Source organism: Aphidius gifuensis, linkage group LG2 (genome assembly GCF_014905175.1).
Source record: "Aphidius gifuensis isolate YNYX2018 linkage group LG2, ASM1490517v1, whole genome shotgun sequence".
NCBI classification, from domain to species: domain Eukaryota; kingdom Metazoa; phylum Arthropoda; class Insecta; order Hymenoptera; family Braconidae; genus Aphidius; species Aphidius gifuensis.
Window position 1 is genome coordinate 6,516,579 of NC_057789.1, and position 24,134 is coordinate 6,540,712.

The window sequence follows — 24,134 nt, forward strand, 5'->3', positions numbered from 1 at the left end:
GACAATTATTATTATCAAATAAATTTACTAAAACTTCATTATATGTTTATTTTGTCTATAAATATAAATGAATCGTTTGCTAGTCAATTGATAAAAATCATCCAACATTTTTTTCTTCTTTTTTTGTTAAAGAATACCCAACAAATTTTTTTTTAACTGGATATATTGAATTTTTTTTTCAAAATTGTATTACTTGTTTTGTGTTAATTAGAATTTTATTTTTATTTTTATATAATAATTTTCTAAGATAATTTTTCTATATATATTTGTAAGAATATTTGTTTTTTAAATATTTTTATAAACAAAAATTTAAATTTTAAAAATAATATAAGACTCATTGAAATACCCGATATCAAATCAACCCAACACACGTTTTAATTACCGAATTAAATTTTTTAAATATTACCTTGGAGAAATACAGGTTTCATCAAGTTTTATCAATTTTTTTTCATTACTATTTAATAATTTATTAGGATTGAGATTTGTGTGTTTATATTTTAATTAGACACTAGATTATAATTTTTTTTTTTTTACTTGCCAATTTATTTAAAATTATTATTTATCGTTGTGATTTTTTTTTATAATTTAAGTTGGATTTTTTTGGTCCGGTGCGAAGATATCAAGTCAATGAGTTTTTTTTTTATACGAACATTAATTTTCGAACACGATTATATAATTAACAATTGTAGGCACATCAACAGTTTCATTTGTTTCAACGATTTTGCAAATATTTTTTTTCTTTGTCGTAGTTGGCATTGTGTAGTGTTTGTTTTTTTTTTTTTTTTTTGGCAGCTATATTATCCATGATTGTTATAAATTTATTATTATATTAATTGTAATATCACTGGAAATAGAAAAAAAAAAATTAAATAAAACAAACAAACAATAAAATACAGATAAAATTTGTTAAAATTAACTTTTAAGTTTTATTCCTTTTTTTTTGTTATTTATTTGGATTGTGATTTTTTTATTTATATTATTTTTCAACTACATTATACGACTATATCTGAAGTTATAATCTAAATTTGAAAGTGACATTGCCTGAGGAGATATGACAATTTTCAAATACAAACAGAACAAAATGATGCACGAGGATTTTATTGTATGATGGCCTTGATATTAAATCGTTGTGTATTATTTCTATATTTTTAAAAGATATATAATATTTATTTACATGTATATTCTTTGTGTTTTTGTTTCAGATGAAATAAAAAATTTATTTCAAACATAATGAGAAATTTGTCTTTGCCTGGAGCATTGGTGATGTTATACCGATATGTAGATTTTACGTTGCTTGTATCAAGCTAAATATTTGTTTTCACAAGAACAAAAACATGAAGTTAAAAATCATCTTACCCAACAAGAAAGGTAAGCAAAATATCCTTTCTTTTTTTCTTTAATATTAATTTTTAAATATTTGTTATAATATTTTCTCATATATCCGATAACGAAGACTCGAAGAATTTCAACTAAAAAAATATTACTCAAAAAATAAAACATAAATTTAATATTAAAATTTAAAGAAAAAAAAAAAAGATGACCAGAATAAATAAAGTGCAAATAATAAATACCAATAGAAAAAAGGAAAAAATTATAATAATAATTTTAAAAACATTTAGAAATTTTATAAACTAATCTACTTGTGTAATTTTTTAAAATTTTTATATTGCTCTCAAAAGTCTTAATTTGGTCTAATATCATTATCTACATCGATATCAATTGACCCGATTTTTTTAAGGTGCATAAATGAGTTTCTACAATAAGTACTTTTTGACAAAATGACATATACGCTCAAATGAATATCTAATTTTTATTTTTTTTAATTATTATTATTATAATAAAAATAATAATATATTATCTTTTTATTAAAATATCAGACAACTAAAGAATGAAAAAAAAAACAAAAAAAGTATATATATAGTATTGAATCACATCTTCAATGTCATTCTCCGGGGTTTCCTAATTTTTTTTTTTCAACTAACAATCAAAACTAAACATGCAACCTAAATAACTATAACGTAAAGGTTAGCATGCCATTTCTAGATGAATCAAGCCACATTGTATATTATCAGCCATTTTTTAGTTAATATTTTTCAAAAATTCATCATTTACTCATTTTAATTTTTATTATATATATGTATGTATAATAATAATATACACATAATGAGTTGGATAAAAAAAAAAAAAAAACAACAAAAAGTTATATTTTAAAAGTTCCCGGTGCTCCATTAATTAAGTTTTAAGTCATACATCAAAATTGCTCATTTAAACACCTACACATCCAATTTTAAATGCGCAAACTAATAACTTAACTAAACTTTATTATTAATATTATTATGATTATTAATATTATTATTAATTACTATAATTTTATCGTGAATATAATTTTCATTATTTATATTGATAAACAATTGAACACCTTTCCTCTCAAAAGACAAAACAAAAAAAAAAAAAAAAATGAAAATGAAAATAAACATGAAAAAAGAAAAAAAGAAAATTTATATATTTTGGGGCTCCGAGAACTTGGTAATTTACTCCATGGCAGCTTCTTGAAGAGCATGAAGATGAGCATATAGACCATCGGCAGCAATAAGATCATCATGAGTACCCATTTCAGCAACTTCACCTTTTTCAAGAACACAAATGACGTCAGCGTTTCTAATGGTGGCAAGACGATGAGCTATAGTGATGCAAGTTCTTCCTTCCATAGCTTTATCCAAAGCTGCTTGAACAATCTATTGTAATTTGAAAAAAAGAAGAAAAAAAATGAGAAAAAATAATATATAAAACTATATTTATACAACAGACTTAATAAAATAATTTGATATTGAATTAGTTTGAGAGTTTAGTAACAGATTGCAATATAAAAAAGAACAAAAATATATATGTGGTTAATCGAGTGTTTCAAGTATTTTTTCGAGTAAAAAAAATGGATTGAAGGATGGCTTGTTTTTACATAATTGATTATACTGTGAGTTTGTTTTTAAACATGAAAAAAAAAAAAAAAAAAAAAGTTAAGAAAGTAGAAGAAAATCTTACTTTTTCACTTTGAGTGTCAAGAGCAGATGTTGCCTCGTCAAGTAACAATATACGTGGATTTCTAACCAGAGCACGAGCAATAGCAATACGTTGTTTTTGTCCACCTGATAACTGTGTTCCTTTGCTTCCAAGCCTTGTATCGTAGCCCTATTTTTTTTATGAAAAAAGAAACAACAAATAGAGCCACAAAAAAATTAATAATAATGTTAACTTTCAATTTAAAAAATTAATTAACTTACAAGAGGTAAAGAGCTGACAAAACTATGGATGTTAGATTTTTTAGCTGCTTCAATAATTTCTTCCATTGTAACAGTACGATTATTATCACCATATGCAATATTTTCAGCAATTGTACGATCAAATAAAACAGGTTCTTGACCAACAACACCAAGTTGACATCTTAAAGAAGCAAGTGATACAGATGATATATCACGTCTATCCATTGTAACAGTACCTGACAATGGATCATAAAGTCTTTGAAGTAACTGTATACAAGTTGATTTACCACATCCACTTTGACCAACAAGTGCAACCATTTGACCAGGTTTAACAATTAAATTAAGACCACGTAAAATTTGTGATTCTGTACGAGTTGGATAATGAAATTCAACTTTTGAAAATTGTATTAAACCATCGGCTTTCCAATTTTTATCTTTTTCATCTAATTCTGGTGGTGTTGTTATTTCTGGTACACGATCAAGTAATCTAAATATTCTTCCAGCAGATATTTTAGCTGTATTAAAATTTGGAGCAAAAGCAAGTGCCTGACCAAGCATCCAAGAACCAAATATAAGAGCTTCAGAAACCTTAATTACATCTTGATAACTTAAACCTTCTCTTGCCACAAGATAACCACCGTAATAAAGACTAAGAGCATAACCAAAGTATGGTGTAGTTTGACCACAAGAAAATACAAGACCACGTAAACGATTTCTAGTTCTAGTTGCTTGTGCAACATGTGCAAGTTCAACACAATAACGATCTAAAAATGCACCTTCTTTACCTAAACTTGCAACAGTTCGTATATTTGATATTGCCTCAACTGCAATTCTTGTTGCTGCTTCCATTTTCTTTTTTTCTTGCATTCCTTGACCACCCATTATTCTTGCTTCAAAAAATACAGCTCCCAATACCAATGGAATTGATAAAACAGATACAAGTGTCATTTTCCATGTGTAATACATTGACACACCAATTCCCAAAACAAGAGTTGAAAGTGCTTGAAGAATTGAACCAACTCTACTTCCTGTTGCACCTTGAACTGCTGATGCATCTGATGATAATCTTGCACAAAGTGCACCAACACTATTACTATCCTCATCATACCAACCCATTTCTTGTTTTAACATTGCACCAAATGTCATTGTTCTTAAACGAGCAGTCATTCTTACACCAGCTAAACCAAACATATACATTTGTAAGAAAGTACCAATTCCAGTAACAACACCAACCACAATAAAGAGTATAGAAAAGTTGATTGTTTCTCGCATTACTTCTTCTGGATCTTGTAAACCTAATACATAATAAACTTCACCAAATAATACAGCAAATGCTGGAAATGAAGCACCAACAACTGCTGCTGCAAGACAACCGACTAAATTAAATGGCCACTCTGGTTTATTTAAATCAAATATTCTTTTCATTGGAACATCATATGGTTTTTCATGTACTTCTAATTCATCATCAGATGTTGTTGATCCACCAGCCAATGATAAACGATGTGAATGCATTGAAAGAGTTGAAAATTGTTTTTTTAATGGTGGTTTAACTTTTGGTTTTGCTGCTGTTACAGTTTTAGCAACTGATGCAGTTACTTTGGCTTTAGCTGTTGCACTAGCATCAGCAGATACAAGAGCATGATAATGTTGTTCTAAAGCAAGTAATTCTTCATGAGTACCCATTTCTGCTACTTGACCGTCTTTAATAAAAACAATTCTATCGGCATTTGTAATTGTTGAAAGTCGATGGGTAACAATAACAGTTGTTCTACCCTTTGATGCAGCATCAAGTGCACGTTGAACTGTTGCTTCACTATGAAGATCTAATGCTGATGTTGCTTCATCAAGTAATAATATTGCTGGTCGTCTAACTAAAGCACGAGCAATAGCAATTCTTTGTTTTTGTCCACCAGATAATTGTGAACCTCTTTCACCAACTGGACTATCGTAACCCTAAAATTTATACATATACATATGATATAATATTTGTATTTAATTTTTATATATCAAATTAAAAGAATTTATTGATGTTTAAATTATTACCTCGGGCAATTTGCTAATAAAGTCATGTGCATTAGCTTCCTTTGCAGCTTTAATCATTTCTTCTTCTGTAACGCTGTCATTGCCATAACGAATATTTTCACGTATAGTTGTATCAAAAAGAACTGGCTCTTGGCCTACTAATCCGATATGTGATCGCATCCATGAAACATTTAGTTTTGATATATCAACGCTATCCAAGAAAACCTAAAATAAAATATATACGTATATTAAATTATATAATATCATTAAAATTAAAAGCATAAATAATGCCAACTTCACTAATAAGAATAATAAAAAAAAAAAACTTACTTGTCCTTGTAATGGATCATAAAGACGTTGAATAAGTTGTAAACAAGTAGATTTTCCACAACCTGAACCACCAACAAGTGCCACTGTCTCACCATGTTTAATTTTTAAATTTAATCCTTGTAAAACTTTAACATCTTTTCGTGCCGGATACTTAAAATGTACATCCTTAAACTCTATATCACCCGTAACTTTTTCGAGTTTTTGACCTTCTGTACTGAGACTATCGATTGTTGGTACACGATCTAGCACTTGAAATACAGCAGCTGCTGATCCACGTGCAACAGCAAATGCTTCAAGATGTGGTGATGTTAATCCCATATTTTGGGCACCAGCAAGAACACCAAAAAACACAATAACAAGAACAGCTGGTGTATATTCTTTTTCTGGTTTTGCACGATCTTCAAGAATTAATGTTACACCATACCAAAATGCCAATGCATAACTGAGATAAATAATAAACCACATAACACCACCACCAACACCTGACCATAGACCTCTTTTTATTCCTGTTTTTTCAGCTGGTGCAAGTTTTCTAGTATATCTATCAACTTCAACTTTTTCACCACCAAAAGCAATGACTGTTCTTATTGCTCCCAATACTTCCTCAGCAACAGTTCCAGCTTGACCATAGGCCGTTAATTCAAGGGCAGTTAAAGAGCTTTGTACTTTAGCTACAATTGCTGTTGCAATAACAATAATTGGTGCACAACTTAATACTACAAGTGTCAATTTCCATCCATAAATAAATGATATGATTATTGATGAAATAAATGAGACCATTAAATACGTAAAAATTCCCAATTTTTCGCCAATTCCTTCTTTCATTTTATCTAAATCCTCGGTAATTCTACTGGCAAAATTAGTTGATGTATTGGTATCATACCAGCTCATATCTTGTCTCAAAACTGCTCTTAAAAACATTCTTCGTACTCTAGCAATTTGTCGGAATGCAGCAACGTTGAGTAAATCAACAGCAAAAATGGCAAAAAAAAATTGTAATGTTGATAATGCAACACATGATACACCAAAAGCTACTGAATCTTCATAAAGTGCATCCATACGTTCGGCATAAGTTGCATTTGGTCCTCTGTTAATAATATATCATTGCAAAATCATAAATATTTTTTAATATTAAATTTAAAAAAAAAAAAAAATAATATAACTGTGTTAATTTTAGAAATATTTTAAATATAACTTACAAGACTTTTCCACCGCCAAACCATGCCATGATGAGTGTTGGTGTGCTCGTTTGGTTAACCATATTTCGATCTACTAGTAATGTTGTAAATTCACCATATTGTATTGTTGATATTGGAATACAGAGACCCGTCAAGGTCCCCATCACCAGACCTCCGAGCACATACATCAACTCACCGAATGTCGCAAATCGAAACTAAAATGAAAATAATTTTTTTTCAAAATAATAAAATTGATAAAAAATTAACAATTATATTTTAATGTTACTTACGAGTTTGTGATAAGGCACGGGTGGAAGGGAAGGTGGTTGTGGAACTGGTTTTTCTTCCTCTTTGACCTGAGGTGGTATAAATTCCCTGTTGACAAAAAAATTGAAATTAATCACTGAAAATCATGTCAATAAATACGTAATTAAATTACGAATTTTATTATTTTTTAAATATATATAGTTATGTTCAATGTCACTCTGATAATTTCTGCAACGTAAAATTTCTCATTTGATTTCCATATCATGAGTTTGAGTTTCTTATTTTGTTATTCATTCATTTTTTTTCTTGTCCGTTTATTTATTTATTTCTAATCTTTTTTATTGAATGAAATTTATTTATTTTTTTTCTAAATATACATGTATATATATGTATGCACATACATAGATATAATATACATATATATACATATATTAAATTATTAATTCTGCCTTTTTCGTACACTGGTTCATCCTCTTCCGATAGCATATATTCAGTTTCCTTCTTATCCTTCGCCCTGTCTTCTGGTGGGTCTGCAAATTAAATAGGAACCATACTCACATGCTCATCAATTTTTTAAAATTGATTTTTTTTTTTTCATCATTTTATATTAAAATAATCAAGCAGTATGTTGATTATTTAATTTATGTTTATAAGGAAACGCCTAAATTAATAAAATAAAAGTGAAAATTATATTGAAAAAAAAATAAAAATAATAAATTTCAATAGATGTACAGTTCAAAGAGTCTTATTTTCAAGTTTTTTCATATAAATGAAAAAACTTTGATCAATTTAATATAAAGAATAAAAAGACTTTATATATAAAATAATGAATAATTAAACAACAGAGTTTATATTTAATTTGAAAAGCATGAAAGTAAAACGAAAAACCAATTGTGACTCTGTCAATTGATTCGAGTTTAAGATCTTTTATTCTTTAACAGACTCTTTTTTTCGTTTAATTCTTTTTTTTTTTTTTTCAAGCTATATAGATATTTTTTTTATTTTTTCTATTTGTAATATATATGTATATATATTTTATACCGTTCAGAAACACAAACTTAGAGTCTGAAGTAATTCCCCAGTGAGGGGAATTAAAAGATAGAAGAGAGAGAAAATAATATATAGAGCTTTCCATTAAACAGTATAATTGATGTTAGTAAAACTTTATAACTCCAAATCTACGATCGACAGACAAACTCGTAAGGGTAAAAAAGATGGAAAAACAAATGATATTAATATCGTTTATAGTATCATTAAATTATTCAAGTCTAAAAACTTTCAATTGTTATATAAGTCAAATTAGGTGTAACACATAAAATCTAATATAGTTAGTATATTAAATTCTTGAAGTATCATCAATTAGATAACTCACAAATAAAATATTTATATAAAAAAAAAAACAATATAATCAAGCCCTTGAAGATATATACTTTCTTCTTTAATTTATATAAAAAATATCAAATAATTTGATTTTGGAAAAATAAAAAAATTATTCAAAGAAAAAATAGACAAAATAAAATAATAAGAAAGGGCGTTTCCTTTTCAACTTTTTTTTTTTTTTTTCATTTTAAATTTCAACTTACACCTCGATTGGACTTTTTCCCGATGAGAGTTTAGCTTTGGTGGCTCCATTTGAATAGCCGGGGGTGTTGCCTCGCGCGGGCTCGTTGACCACTGATAAATTCGCTGCGTCATCTCGCATTCTTAGTTAACAACTCTGTAAAAAAATTAATAATTATTATAAAAATGTAATTGGCCTCAGAGTATAAAATAAATATTAATTAATAAATGAAATAGTTTATTTTTAAACTTGCAAAAAACTATTTGAATTTAATTTTAAAATAATAAATATAATCGATATGTTTTTTAATGAAATTTAAAATTAATAAATTTTTTTTTGATGTTGGAAAATTAAAAAAAATTCATATTGAAGAATTTCTATATGGTAACGTAACAATTTTCAATATCCAAAAGAGCATTATTTTTACTGTATACAAGAAAAATTTAGTGGTGTTCACACAACTTTCAATTTACACAAACTTCAACCACTGGGTACTTTTCAAACTCTCAAAACTTCATCACAAATAGGTAAAACTAACTTCAACCGGACGTTATCCTCGCCGTGTGGTAATCCCAGTGGTAAGCCAGTAATACCGCATATATTCCCAAACGGGAAACAGCTAGTCTACAAGCTTTTCCAAAACTGCTAAGAGCAATTCTCTCTCTATATACATGTACCCAACATACTTTTCACATGATATATATATAAATTGAACATGCATATAATTTTAATAATTATAATATTATTGTGTCTTTCATTATATAAATACATGAAATGATCATTAAAATAAATTTCTAAATTACTAAATTATTTAACGATAATTAAATTTATTAATCATTTAAATATATGATACTTTTGATTGAATTTGGAAATTTCATAATTTTGTATATAATATTCTTGTGGCGAAAATGTATTTCATGTAAATGATCATAAAGTTAACGTATATGGTAAGCCAGTCCCAATAGTGAGGTAGTTAAAATTTTGGATATAATTATTGAAAAGTCTTGGAAAACTTCCAGTAATAATAAAAAAATTATATATTTACATACGTAATAATTTTCAAATAAACAGACTTTATATTAAAAGCGTTCTCTTTTCGTGAGGGTCTATTTTAAATAGACTGTATATCCTTCAATTTTTTGTCTGCTCGTTTGAAATCATGATTTAAGTTTATATATAATCTGTCTATTTTTCGAGATTAATAGAGTGCGTCAATTGGAAAATTTTTAAATTTAAAATCAATGATTGATTTTGAAAAAGAAAAAATAAAAAGTTTTATTGAATTGAAATAATCTAGACGTATTAAGCACAATAGAAAATGATACATTCTCGAGGGTCATTGATTAGCGATTAAGAACACATTGCCTATTTATAATCGTGTAAATAAAATTTTTTATTTTTAGTTTGACAGTTGACGGGTATGATTTTAGGTGAACTCAAATTACCCAAAAGATCAAAAGAAATATTATTGTTTTTAAAATAATTATTTTCTCTGGTAATAAATTTTTTTTTTTTACTACTTATGATGTAACAAGTAAAAAAAAAAAAATAAACATAATTGCAATTTTACAAATGTAAGTTATACAATGTAAAAATGGCATTAAATGAAAATAAATAAATATAGATTTTTTTTTCATAACTCGAAGTCTACTTGACTTGCAAAATTTAGTTTTATTTGGCAGGTCCAAACGAGCCAGTGTTTTCTTGGCAAAATTATTTTTAGGATTATTTCTGGGTCGCACATGTGCGCATTAAAATTCAGTAGCCAGTAAAACGTCACACATATTTATTTGAATATATTGTTGTTGATGGCAAGCAAGTAAACAATAGAAAAGGTTAAGGTTCCTTGGATTGATAAAATAATTCACTTGATTCATCATGCCAAATTTTCTTTGTTATGTTTTTGCGCATATATACTCAACCACTCAAAGTACATCACATAAATACATATAGCCATTATCTTTTGTATTACAAATTTTAGCCATTTATTTTTGTAATTTTTTTTTCATACAATTATTATAAAAAAAATTAATATAATATTTTATGAAATAGCTTTATCAATTTTTATAAATTGTAATTATTTAATATTAGACTTGAAAAAAAAATAATATTTCTCGATCATTCGGTTTTTATATTGCGAAATAATTATGCCTGTTTGCCAGGTTTATTTTGAGGAAGACCTTGCGACTACTGTCTGTCACCTCATACCGCCTGATACCGCTGTTTAATTAACCCACTCATGTTGATATTCTATTTTACTATTGTAGTTGCGTAAAAAATTGTTCACTAAACTTTAATTTCCGGCTAGCTATTCATGTACAATAAGCCTACAAATAGAATTCAAATTAAAAAAAGAATTGATTTCATTGAAAAAAAATATATATGCACATGAGTGTCTATTTTTTTAGGAAAAAAATATATTGTTTGTTTTAAATTAATAAATTTCAATTATAACAAAGCAATATATTTTAATACATATATTAATTTTAATTTTAATTAAAAAAAAAACATTCAATAATTTATCAAAATATGATTTTGTTTTTTTTTTTATTTTTCTTCTGTAAATTATTTATTGTTATTATTTTTCATAATAAGCACATTCAAGAAATGAGTCTTTTGTAGATCGTGTTAATACACAAAATATCTATACTACAATGAGGCGTCCGGAACTGATAAGATTTATCGGATTCACTGAGATAAGATTATCGATAATTCAGTATCGGTATTTGAGTATCAGTAGCTAAAATTTATTTAAAGATAGCTTATTAATTGTTTTGTATTTAAAAATATAAATATATAAGTACATGTTATAAAAATAAAGGCTACATAAAGATTTTAAAGAAATGAAATATTTAAATATGAATCGATTCGACATTCAAAATAAAAATGGAAATTGTTTTATATTGAATCAAAGTTGACGTGTGAGAGACTATCACTTTGTTATCAAAATGCAACTAACTTTTAATTAATGTAAAAGCTTCACTCAACACTTTGACGAAAAAATGTCCAATGAAAATTCGTGATAAAATAATCTCCAATAAAAGAACAATCATATGAAAAATTATTTGAAAATAGAATTTAAAAAAAAAATGATCATTCAGTTAATTAAACTTTTGAAACTATCAAATGGATTATTTCTATTGTCATGATTATTCATTCAATAATTACCAGGCTTAACTTTAAAGTTGATAATTTAGCTTTTATTTTTTTCAAGTACAAAAATATTTACTATAATATATTTAATAATACAATTTTATTTTTTAATTATTGTTCCAGATGACATGAATTTAAATGGAACAAGCTGACGATATCAATCTTAAAGTTTTATTGTCAACTGCAGTAAAGGTAAGCTTTGCAATATTTTCTTTTTTAATTTCAAGATGAGCAAATTCTTTTGTATCGTTTATACAGTATTACATGTCAAATTTTTATTCCACTTTAAATTTTGTTTTGTTGGGCGTGTAGTTAATTAGCTTTGCTTTTTTTTTGTTATAAAAAATTCATCATTTTCAATTACTTTGACCTAATATAAAATTCATATTCCTCTTTTTATAAAAATTAATTGATTACTTTAATAAAAAAGAAAAAAAACTTTACATTTTAATTTGATAAAGCTAACAGATTAAAATAATTACTAGTTTATTTATTGATATAATTAGTTTAATATAATTATAAGTCATTTTTATTTTTATTTGATTAATATAATTATCATTTATTATGATAAATTAATTTGTACATAATTTTGATTCATTTTACGATTATTAAATTTTATATTATTATTATTTGTCATATATAAATTTTAATAAATTATTAATTTTAAATATCTTTATTTATACATATTTATTAAAATTACTATTATTTTTCAGATTTTAATTTGTCCATAGTAAAATTGAAATAAACATATTTATGTAATTAGATATTAAAATAAAATTTCAGTTGTAATTAAATATATTACATTTAATTTGATAAATTGAAATGATATTTAATAATCATAATATAGTAATGAAAGTAACAGATAAATTTTTAAATGAGTTTTAATTAAATTAGTAGAACAAATATTTTTTGAATGATTATTTTATGCATATGAAAAGTTAATAATATTTAAAATATATTTCAAGGTATTGAGTTTTTATATTATATAATTCAGAAGGTAATCGTATATAAATAAACTCAAAATTGCTTGTCCTCGATGATTAACATCAGTTACCTTGTCCGAATTACTGTTTCCAATCAATATCCCAAATATGTCTGATGAGAAGAGTAATGAATTTCGTTGTTTCGATAAACCCCTTCATAAGTTTCCTTTGCAACATTCAAATGAAAAAACTATTTTTTCTTCACTTATAAATTTATTTAAATTATTATTTTTATTTTATCATACACATGTAACACTTGATCGAATAATTTTTCACTAATTATGTATCACCGATAACGAAAAATGTTGTTGAATCAATTGCAATTAAATTTATAACAACAGGACGTCGTGTATAAAAAATTCCAGTTCTTCTTCTTGTCTCTATCTCAATTAATTCACCGATTGATGAAAAATCCCAAGTAGTTAAACTGACACGTAAATTTTCCGTCTGTTATTTTATATAAAAAAAAATATATATTATATAGATTAATTAAAGAAAAAAACTATTATTGATATGAAAATATAAATTTATTTTTTATCACTTGTTGCCGTTTCCACGATACGTATACACTAATTACTGACGCCTCTAAACTGCCACCACTGATCTTTTATATTTGTGACAAACATTATATTTGCTTTGCTTGTCTAAGCAGATAAAAACCTGAGAAATATATATCTCCCTTCCCCATTTAATAGGTGCTTCCCCTTTGCTGTGGGTATAACACACATGATCGTTGAACCTCAACGTCATCTTGATTTTTTAAACAACAAATAAAAACAGGGAACAGAAGAAAAAAAATAATTCATATCGTTATCAGAATAATAATCATTCATGTCATGCAAGATCTTTGGAAAATTCTTCTATAGCAAAAATACTCGGTAATGAATCACTTTTTTTTGTTTTTTTTTTTTTTTCGTTTTTTAATACCAAAGTGGTACACATGGTCTTCAGTGATGTCAGTGAAAGATTGAACAGATAAATAAATAAATAATTAAAATTAAATTTTTAATTAAATATCAAAATTGAATTAAATATTTTTTAAAAATTTTTAACGTTTCGTGGAAACAGCGACAAAGGATAAAGTTTGTATTTTCTATTGACCTACCATCGACCTTCGAATCTTTAGAACCGATTTAAAAAAAATTTTATTTCAATATATTTATTTGAATAATAATAAAAAATAATAATTTATCATATAAAATATATATTTATTTTAAAAACAATAACTAATCTTTGTAGAAAGAAAGGAAAAAAAAAATTCTTTATACTAAATTTTTGTTTGTTAACTATTAGATTTTAAATATTGGTTATTATTTGTGTAGTTTGTTTTTGTTTTTTAATTGTAAACCGATAATATATACGTAATATAACACAAACACCAGAGGGCTTTAGCAGCGTTGAACAAACTGACGCTACCACGACGACGACGACCTAACGTCCAGATACTCACTTACGCAATAAAAAACGAACAAAGTAAATCCCACGCAATGTAAAATAGCGTCACAACGACGTCTAACGTCGCCGGTAAATTGACGTAACCTGCGAGACATCACTTTTAACACGACAAAATGCACGAAAAGCTCACAAGCTAACAAGTTGTGGATGCATATTCTATATAGTATACAACAGGTAACCAAACAATCGTTTAATAAAAATTTAAAATAAATAAACAAATAAATAAAACCAGCAGGTACTGATTAAAATCGGTATACTCAAACTAAAAATTTCCAGTTTAAAAATTATTTTATCTATATACAATTGAGATATACCGAGATATCTATTAGAGATATTTTTTTTTAATTGAATAATTTAATTTATAATATAGAAAAAGTCAATAAATAATATCAAAGATAATTTTACCCTTAATTTAATTAAGTAATTAAATTAATTAAAATTAATATTATTAATTGAAAGTACTGGTGGGTTTTTTTTTTGTCTGACGTTTGATTGAAATAGTTAAATATTTGCAGCAACAAATTTATCCAAATGTGCAATAAATATAATCTGCATTTCGTTGCTTAGGCTGACACACTTACCTACATGTTCTAGATCTTTCGTGGTATATTAGTATTAGTGTCGAAAAGCTTTTGCCCTTGTTCTATTTTATAATGAAATTTCCGAATAATGGGGATTAGAAAATGAATATTTAATTTTAGATATCTTAAAAAAAATTCACTCTGTTATTTATTTTTTTTTTTTTACTTTTAATTTAAATTTTCTAAATGTCTAAATTTTTATTAATTATTAATTTTATTATATTTTAATATTTCAATAATAACTAAAAAAAATTTTAAAATAGAAAATCCAATTTTTTTTTTGTGTAAATGCCAAGGTAATTAGTGTCAAAGTTTAACAACTTTAACAAACAGGGTATAAACGTCAAGCAAAATTTTAAACTGTTACAATTTAATACTCTGGAGAAAAAAACTTTAAACTTACTATAAATTTTTGCTTCTTAAAAAGACGAATATATTAAAAGAAGGATTATATTTTTTTTTCTTATTTTTTACAATGCGGTTAAAAAGTTAAATAATATTTAAATATTTAAATTAACTTTTATTTCATCTTTAAAATTATTATACGAACACTGTTCAACAATTATTATGATAGTATAAATTCGTTGATGCTATTGGCTTGTATAAAAAAAAATTTAATTACAAGCTCATTTCTTAGATTCAATTATGATCCTATTGATTTAATTTTTTCCATACACAACTGACAATCAGAATAAAGTTGAATAACGTTTTTTTGTTTTTTAAAATATTTTATTTTTTTTTCACAACGTATTATTATCAAAAATATAAAATTTAATAATTCGAGTTATCTTGATAAATTTACGAGTAAGATTATTATATCTTTCTGTCATAAATAATTTATTTAAATATACGTATTATAAAATTAAACAAAAAGTTTTTCCTGAAAATAGATTACACTCTATACTAATAATAAATAATAATTATAAATCATATTTTCTGCTAGAAGAATGATATCTTTTTATGTTTAAAAATAATACATGATAAATGTCAACACCTTTGATAAGATTTCACAAGTCTGGAAAAAATTTCAACGCCACTATAAATTTATAAATATATATACACCTTCACAATGATTATCATGAAATTCTTTTGTTGAACTGATTTTATTTTTTCCGATAATAATAATAAATGGAAAAAGCTAATGATAGTATGAAAAATATGAATATACAAGTTACGATATTTTGAAAAATGCTATTTTCAGAGTTGAGTTATGTATTGAAGTATATTTACATAAATGGATGAAAAATACAACTGAGAAAGATAAACAACGGTGAATTCAATGATTCTAAGATATATCGGGACAACGTTCTCATCGATTATTATTTATTATTATTTATTATATATAAAATCACAATGACCATAAATTTATATCAACCGTTTATTCTTTTATTTTATAAAAATGCTTTTAGCAATAACAAAAAAAAAATACCCATACTCCCATTTAACTTTGATTTTTATTTTATAAATTAATAATCAATAGAAAAAAATTTAATTATGTCCAACGAAAATGCACTTAAAATTTTCTACATGTAGGACAAATTTAACTATTCGATAAATAAATTGCTAGTATATATATACTTGGCTAAAAAAATTTTTGGCACATCATTTAATCTCGAGGAAATTACGTCATTGAGTTTATAGTATGAATATCTTGTGACGCCATTCATACTTTTGAAAGATGTATTTTTATATATGAATTTATTATTAAAAAATTTTAATTAACATTAATAAGTAAAACTATAATTATTTTCTTTTAATTTTCATATGTATATTTAAATTTAAATATAGATTTCAACGTAATTTTTTGATATTTAATATAATCATGATGATGACAAATCAGCAGATTTAAAATTGAAAAACATATTATTCGAGTCATCAAGATTAAAAAATTTTAAAAAGATGACATTGCGATATATTATGATTATGAGTTGAGAGATGTATCTCTGATGTCTATATACTCATCGATGACAATATTAGTACATATATAAATTTAAATTTCAAAAGAACCAATATATTTTTTTTTTATATAATAAAATTGATTTCAATTTTATCAGTAAAACTGAGAACCATGACATTTCGTTTAAACGATAACGCTTTTTTATTTATCTAACATGATGTATAGAGTAAAAATGATTTAGAGCTTTTTAAAAGTGGAAAATTTCAATATGATATATAAAATAATATCAAGGCATTATAAACTTTTAAGCAAAAAATAAAAAAATTGAAAATTTCCTCGTGATTCATAAATTTTAATCAGGTCACGTAGGGCATATAGAACACGTATTCTCGAAAATTTCGATGCAAACAGAATGGCTGTTGATTTGGTTCATTGGATACACATTGCTCCGGGCTATTTCTCCGTGAGTAATCCGGATGTCATATCCGTTGCTTGTCGACAATTTAATTTAATTAAATAGCCATATATTAACTATGTTAATTATATTCGTAAAATAAAATTATTTGAAAATAAATATATAGTTTAATTAAACATGAAAACAATAAATTTGTCATTTGGAAAATTTGAATTTTTAAATAAAAATTAATTTATTCAAGATAAATTATATCTTTTTTTTATTTTTTTAAATTAAAATATCAAAGAGTTTTGTATTTACTAATATTTATCTGCAAGAAATTAGTAGTTTTACGGTCCGATGATTATAAATAACAGTAAAATTTCATGTTTTAATAATTCATAAAAATTCAGAGCTTTTTTAACAGAGCTTTCGCGAATACAGAACAAGTAATACCATCTGTGCAGAGCTTAACGTATTATAAAAAGTTGGTAAAATAGAAAGCTTGTTCTACCTTATCGATATACCCGATGATAAACGAACGAACGAAAAAAAAAAAATATATAGTTTTTTTATTTCAAATCAATAGCTTATATATTAATTGATATATCAATTCTAATTTTATTTTTCCTAAATCGTTTTTAGTATTATTTATAATTCCGTTAAATTTATTTGTTTGTTTTGGTTTTGTAATACCATGATAAGCTGTCCTATCGTATGTTAATACAAAATTTATCTATATAAATAAACAAATTTGTTTAAACAAACAATATAGCTTTTCACCCCTAAATTTATTCGATATAAATTAGTTTTTTTTTTTCCTGTGTAACGCTTTGAATGGGTCATGACTTGCCTAAACTCGCAGGGCAAACATAAAATCAAATTCATGTTTTTATAATAAACAAAAAAAAAATGTCTATGCTTCACAAAATATAGCCTATTATAAATTAATGATTTATCAAAAGTATTATGCTTAAAAATTTTATCAAGCTTATATAATACATTATGTACTTGACCCAAATAAATTTATAATGTTTTAATAATTCCTGAACTTTTTTGTTCATCAAGTTCTTACAGTTGATTAAATTCAAGTGACAAAGCATATCATCAACAACTCGAATGAAATCATAATACTTATGATGACACAAACAATATCAGTTGACATCGTTTAACTGCAATATTATAAATTATGCATTGTTTCTAGGCGTTATAATTATACGACTCAATATCGCTCAATTTAAAAACATCAATCATTATTTAAGTATAAGCGCATATACATTGTATCATTTGTATTTGTAAATTTTATTTTAGTTATTAAACCAATCAATGGGTCTGTAAAATTTTTGAAAAATTAATAATAATTATTCAAACAAATAATGGAATTTAGCTAAAGACAAAGTTATTATTTTTTTTCTTTTGTTTTTAATTTGTTTGAACGTGATTGTTTATTTTTGGAATATTAATAATATTTGACTTTAAATTTAAAAATAAATTTCAACAATTGCATTTACAACTACTGACAGACACGATAATATAAATATATATTTTTCCATTTCGTTTGGCTGATTAAATTTCTTAGAATGGTGGCATGCACATTTACAAGGTCATTTGCCATGTCGCTATATGCTCAAGTCAAAACTGTATATAAAACTCTCCCACTTTTTATCATTATATCATTATAGTGAGCCAGTCAAGTTGCCGAGGTCAAAATTTTTTTTAAATAGATTGCATTTTTTTCTACAATTAAGTAAAAAAAATATTCCACTTATTATTCTCAGTTAATTGAAATAGATGAGTTTTTTTTCTTTTTTAATCTATTTGATGAGGAGTTGTATTATTTTTTTAATAAATTTATTGTTGAATGAAATTAACAGCGTTGTATTTATATATTGTACACGCTGTGAGAATGGAAATTTCCACTGTTACGTTGCCATATTTTTATTCTCATACAGTTAAAAATAAACTTAAAATAAAATGAGTAACTGATTGTACGTAAAAATTTGTCTTTCAAAGTAATAAATATTTAAGTATTGAATAATTTAACAAAACAATTCGCGTAATTAATGACTAAAAAAAAATTCTTATCATTAACAAATACTGATAATAATTATTAGTGTAAAAAAAAAATAATTTTTTTATTACTCACCATTGTGAAGAAACACTGCCAAAATGGCATTCAAATAATTAAATTAAAATAATAATATAGCTTTTTTTTTTCTGTTTAATTGACTGATGCTTGTTTTATCATCCAATGAATTTTTCGATGTTTCAAATATTGTTGTTTTATTATTATTATTTGATATTTGTCAATTAAAACAATACCGAAATATATTGTCAATAATATATCACTGATAATAATTCTTTGGCACCTAAAACCTAGAAAAAATAAAATAAATTTTATTAAAAATATTAATCAAAATATTTTATATGATATTTTAAATTTTTTAAACAAACCTTTTTATAAAAAAATAGAGATTCCATAAATAATAATTCATAATAATGTATGAATGACAATTAGAAATTAATTTAGTTGTTAATATTCAACATCCTGTATATAATTGTACAGTACCCTTTTTAAAAATTAAAAGCACCCTCAAAAAATAAAAAATAAAAATAAATCAAACAAAAAAAAAAAAAGAATAAAAAGAAAGTTATATTTTAATAATAAGTGCTCGATGTCATACTTATTTTCAGCACAATAATTTTCAATTATTTTTAATTTTTTGCTTTTCGTTGCAAATATACAGGTGTCTTGAACCAAAATCAACGTAAAATAATACAATGTAAGATGTGTTTCATGTATCTTTAAATCATCTAAATTTCACGTATTAACTGTTTTCTGATATTAATCATCTGATTATTTGTGTTTCCAATAAACCTCCTCTGCTTCACCATATGACCTCCTATCAATCTAACCTGTAAATTTAAAAGTAAATAAACAAATTACAAATTAATAATAATATTAATAAATAAATATATTATTTATCAGTAATAAATTATAAAAAATAGGCGTGTACATTGTCATTTGTGTTAGTAACAGATAGAAAAATCTATGTAGTTTGTCTCTTCTGTTACTGTACAGCGACAATATCATATATATAATTTACTGACACGCAATATTATATAACAGTAATATACACATACACATCAATCAACTCGATAAATACAAATAGAAAAATTAAATTATAGACATAAAGAAAAAAAAAAAAAAAACATTGATAAAAGGGACTTGAAAATTAAGTACTATAATTTCTATTTCAAATGCGTCTATTTGAAGGGTCAACAGTATTGGTCAGGGTCGAAAATAAAATCTCCATGACGACAAACTCGTGGGTGTCCCCGAGGATCATTGATCTTAATTTAAGTGGCGTATATAGAATTAAATGAATTGCGTGATGCGTACAAGAGATTGATACGCGCGTGCCACTCATGATATTAAATTGTTAAATTAAATATTTACACTTGTCATTAGCTTATATTTTTAGTATTTTTTTTTTTTTTACATTTATTATTATAATTAGAAAAATAAAATTATTTACTAACAGTCATCGAGTACGGGCTGTTTAGTTGCACCTGCCGCGTCAAAACAATTACTGGCCAACTAGCCAATAATGCGGGCAGCCATTCACAGTGAAATTTTTAACCTGAAAGCAAAAAAAAAAAACAAACAAATTTGTATTGAATTTATATTAATATATAAAAATAAAAAAAAACAAGCGAAACATTTTTAAAATGGTTTATTGCAACGGAATACCATCATTAATCAATTCAAATGGAAAAAAACTTTGTAATAAATTTCATGGATTTTAGGTTTTCGCTCACTTATCATTTTTGAATCCCTCTAAATAATAATAATAATAACAATAATAAATGAAGGTTTATATTATATTATTCTTATATGAAATATAAATCAATAACACTCTTGTATATAAGGCTCAGCCCAGATGCCATGTGAAAAGAAAAAGATGCATTAATATAATGTTGAAACAATTTTCTTCCACTCCCAGGTGAAACAAACTCGGATGGTTTATTGATCGGCAAGTTCATTACACATTATCGCTATCAACAAACAACCATTTGTTATTATTATTATTATTATTATTATTTTATGCTTTTTTATTTTCGTGACTAATCTCTCGTGCTTGCTTGTTCTACTTTTAAATGAAGCTCGCAGGAATGTTTATATTTCCGCAATATAAATATCAAAATAAATTTTATTTTTATCATATTTTTAAATTTTTATATATTATTTTTTTATACAGATTAAAATTTTGTGAATTTATTTATATTTATTTAAAACTTGTTGAGGAAAAAAAATTAATTTAATCAGTATAATTGAATTTCACGCATTATCAGTAGTCATACGGGGAAAAAAAAATAATTATATTTAATAAATTAAAAAGAAAAATATTTAGATAGCTAATATAAATATGACACTTATTTCCGGCACTGTCACTAAAATTTGTGCTAATTAAAATATGTCTATTTGACCTTTTTAAAATTAAAATTAAATCAGGTTATATGCAGCAATATTTATTTTTTCTTTTTCTTCAATGGTTCATCAATTGAAAATTGTCGAATGAAAATTTTTAAAAACACTTTAAAGTTAAACTAATTTTTATATTAACAATTGTTATACGAAATTTAATGAATTTCGATTTTATAATATTTCAAAAACTAATCAACAAATGTAAGCTTTTATCAAACTAAATTGAATTTGTAGGTATATTTCGCGAGCGGTCACAGTTATGACGTCATTTAAAGCTCCATACCGAAAAACTTTATCCCTAAATTACAGTGAATGACGTAACTGGAGTGTTTTTTTTAATATATTATTTTTTTACTTTTTTTTCGGGTCACTCGTAGAGATATAGTACGTATATATGGGTGAAATATATATATGTTTAAAGCTAGAAAATCGATTGGTGAAATGCTCTGTCGGATAGACCTGGTGGTAGGTAACTGGAATAACGACAGTCGTGATTGTCAAAGAACCATTATGAATTTTCCTCATTTGGCAGTACGAAAATCTATACTTTAAGGCTATTTTCAACAATTTTTTTTTCCACTCTAAATATTTATTTATTTATTTTCAATTGATAATTATTCTAACACAGCTTGAATTTCAAATTCTTCAAGATTTTTTATAGTTTTAATTAACATGACACCAAATTACAATCTTCGAATTTCAAAGAAAAAAATTAACTAATTTGATGATTAAGAAAAATGTTAAACATAAACTTGATAGCACAAATTCTTTGAAGTATATAAATTTTATTTGAAAAATTTCAATTTAAGAATATATGACACTGGCGAAAAAAAAAAAAATAATATAGAATTACAAATGTAAGCAAAAATTTTATAGGATAAATAGAATGTTCCGGAAATAAATATGACGCATTAAGAATTTTCGTACAAACTGAAAATTTTTAAAATAATAATTTTCACAATATTTGAACCGTGAAAATTTTAAAAAATTTAGCAAAAGTTACATCTAAATTTTCATTGAAAAATCAAAACATTCAAACGTCAATATTGAGAAAAAAAAAAATAAAAAATATACTAAAAATATAGATAAAAAAATAATAATTAAAATATTAATGAATAATTACCTAGTTAATTTAAAATAAATGATTATTTACGATGAAAAATAGTGATTATTTCGCGACTATTGATCACTTTTCACCAGAGGAAAAAAGACTGAAAATAATAGAGATAAAATAGATATAGAAAAAAGAGAAATAGAGAGAGAGAGAAAAAGGAACAAGTGTCAACCTCGAGTGAAAGTGCTGCTGGTGAGCAGTCGCACAATTCGTCTGTATTTAACCTCACTCGTCCCTGGCGAAATCGATAAGATGTTATTTTTTCTATGATACTCACTTTATTTGAAATATCCTATTTTATTAAATTTTTAAATTATTTAAATACACAATTTACATGTGCAGAGTTATATGCACTCAAACTGTCACTATATAAATATTTATTAATTTAAATACAGTGACTTGATATTTAACTTGACGTTCGACGTTTCGCGAACAAATAGCCGATATGTACTGGCTCTTTCTGCCTTCTGCCAACTGGAGAGACTCTATATGTATACCATACATACGTGTGTCTCGATGTTGTATACGGGACTGACTGTGACGGTGGCAGGCACGAAACAGACGGCCCTGAGAAACTTACTGATGGTGTTCTATATATCTACATACTTACTAATAATTATCCAGATCATTTTGCGAGTCAACCCGGTCAAATCATTCCATAAGTATCAAAGTTCGATTCAAAAATATATAGTAACATTAAATTAGTCATGTAATTTTATTTGTTGATATTGATTTTTCATTCTAACAATTAAATTAAATACTTTTAATTTTAAAATATATATCAGTTAAATTTGCAATGACGCAAATAAACATAATCAATGGAAAATTTAAAAATTTCTAAATGAAAAAAAACAAGCAATAATATATAAGTAAATAATAATTAAAAAAAAAAAAAATTCTAATAATAATAAATGGTTATCTATTAATTAAGAAATTAGAAAAAAAAAAAATTTTAAAGGTCAATTGATAAACAGTTGTTGATTTTGTTTACTATTTTATTTATTCATGCATTTGTTTATTTATTTATTTTTTTTTTTACTTTATAAATTTCCCTTATATGTTATTGTTTGAATCTGATAATTTAATTTAAATTCTGGAGAATACAAATAGTTACAGTAGCTTAACAAACGCACCTGATATTGAAATAGCATCAAATAAAGTAACTACTTTACAGCTTTCATAAAAAAAAACAATATTCCACACAATATTTTTACGTAATAGATTTTTTTATGATTAAAAAATAACAACTCAAGTTTAATGTATCTAAAATTTATGCAAAAATATAAAATTTTACCGTTTTTAAAGTAATAATTTATAAATTATGTTAATCTGATTATTTACGATACCCGACGTGAAAAATAATAATAATAATGAAATTAAAATATCAAGGAAAAAAGTTTCTTTAATTAGAATCTAAAAATAAAAACATTCGTATTGGATAAATTGATTTATA

General features: G+C 24.9%; 1 protein-coding gene across 8 annotated transcripts; it reads right to left on the reverse strand.

Annotated features, from left to right (window-relative positions):
• Positions 1-568: 568 nt before the first annotated feature.
• Positions 569-23,225, reverse strand: LOC122848732 (multidrug resistance protein homolog 49-like). Of its 8 annotated transcripts, XM_044147000.1 has the most exons (15): positions 22,854-22,964; positions 22,691-22,778; positions 20,622-20,722; positions 19,763-19,994; positions 19,533-19,670; positions 19,225-19,454; positions 8,638-8,771; positions 7,515-7,584; positions 7,078-7,162; positions 6,809-7,002; positions 5,610-6,696; positions 5,301-5,504; positions 3,279-5,210; positions 3,040-3,186; positions 569-2,735 (listed from the first exon to the last, which is right to left on the reverse strand). In XM_044147000.1, exons 7-15 carry the CDS (start codon positions 8,747-8,749, stop codon positions 2,532-2,534), a joined length of 4,035 nt encoding a protein of 1,344 aa, XP_044002935.1. In that variant the 5' UTR covers positions 8,750-8,771; positions 19,225-19,454; positions 19,533-19,670; positions 19,763-19,994; positions 20,622-20,722; positions 22,691-22,778; positions 22,854-22,964; the 3' UTR covers positions 569-2,531. The 8 variants fall into 8 exon arrangements, with proteins under 8 accessions (XP_044002935.1, XP_044002933.1, XP_044002936.1 ...); XM_044146998.1 differs by lacking the exon at positions 22,691-22,778 and having other exon boundaries at positions 22,959-23,225; XM_044147001.1 differs by lacking the exon at positions 22,691-22,778 and having other exon boundaries at positions 22,854-23,225.
• Positions 23,226-24,134: the final 909 nt, after the last annotated feature.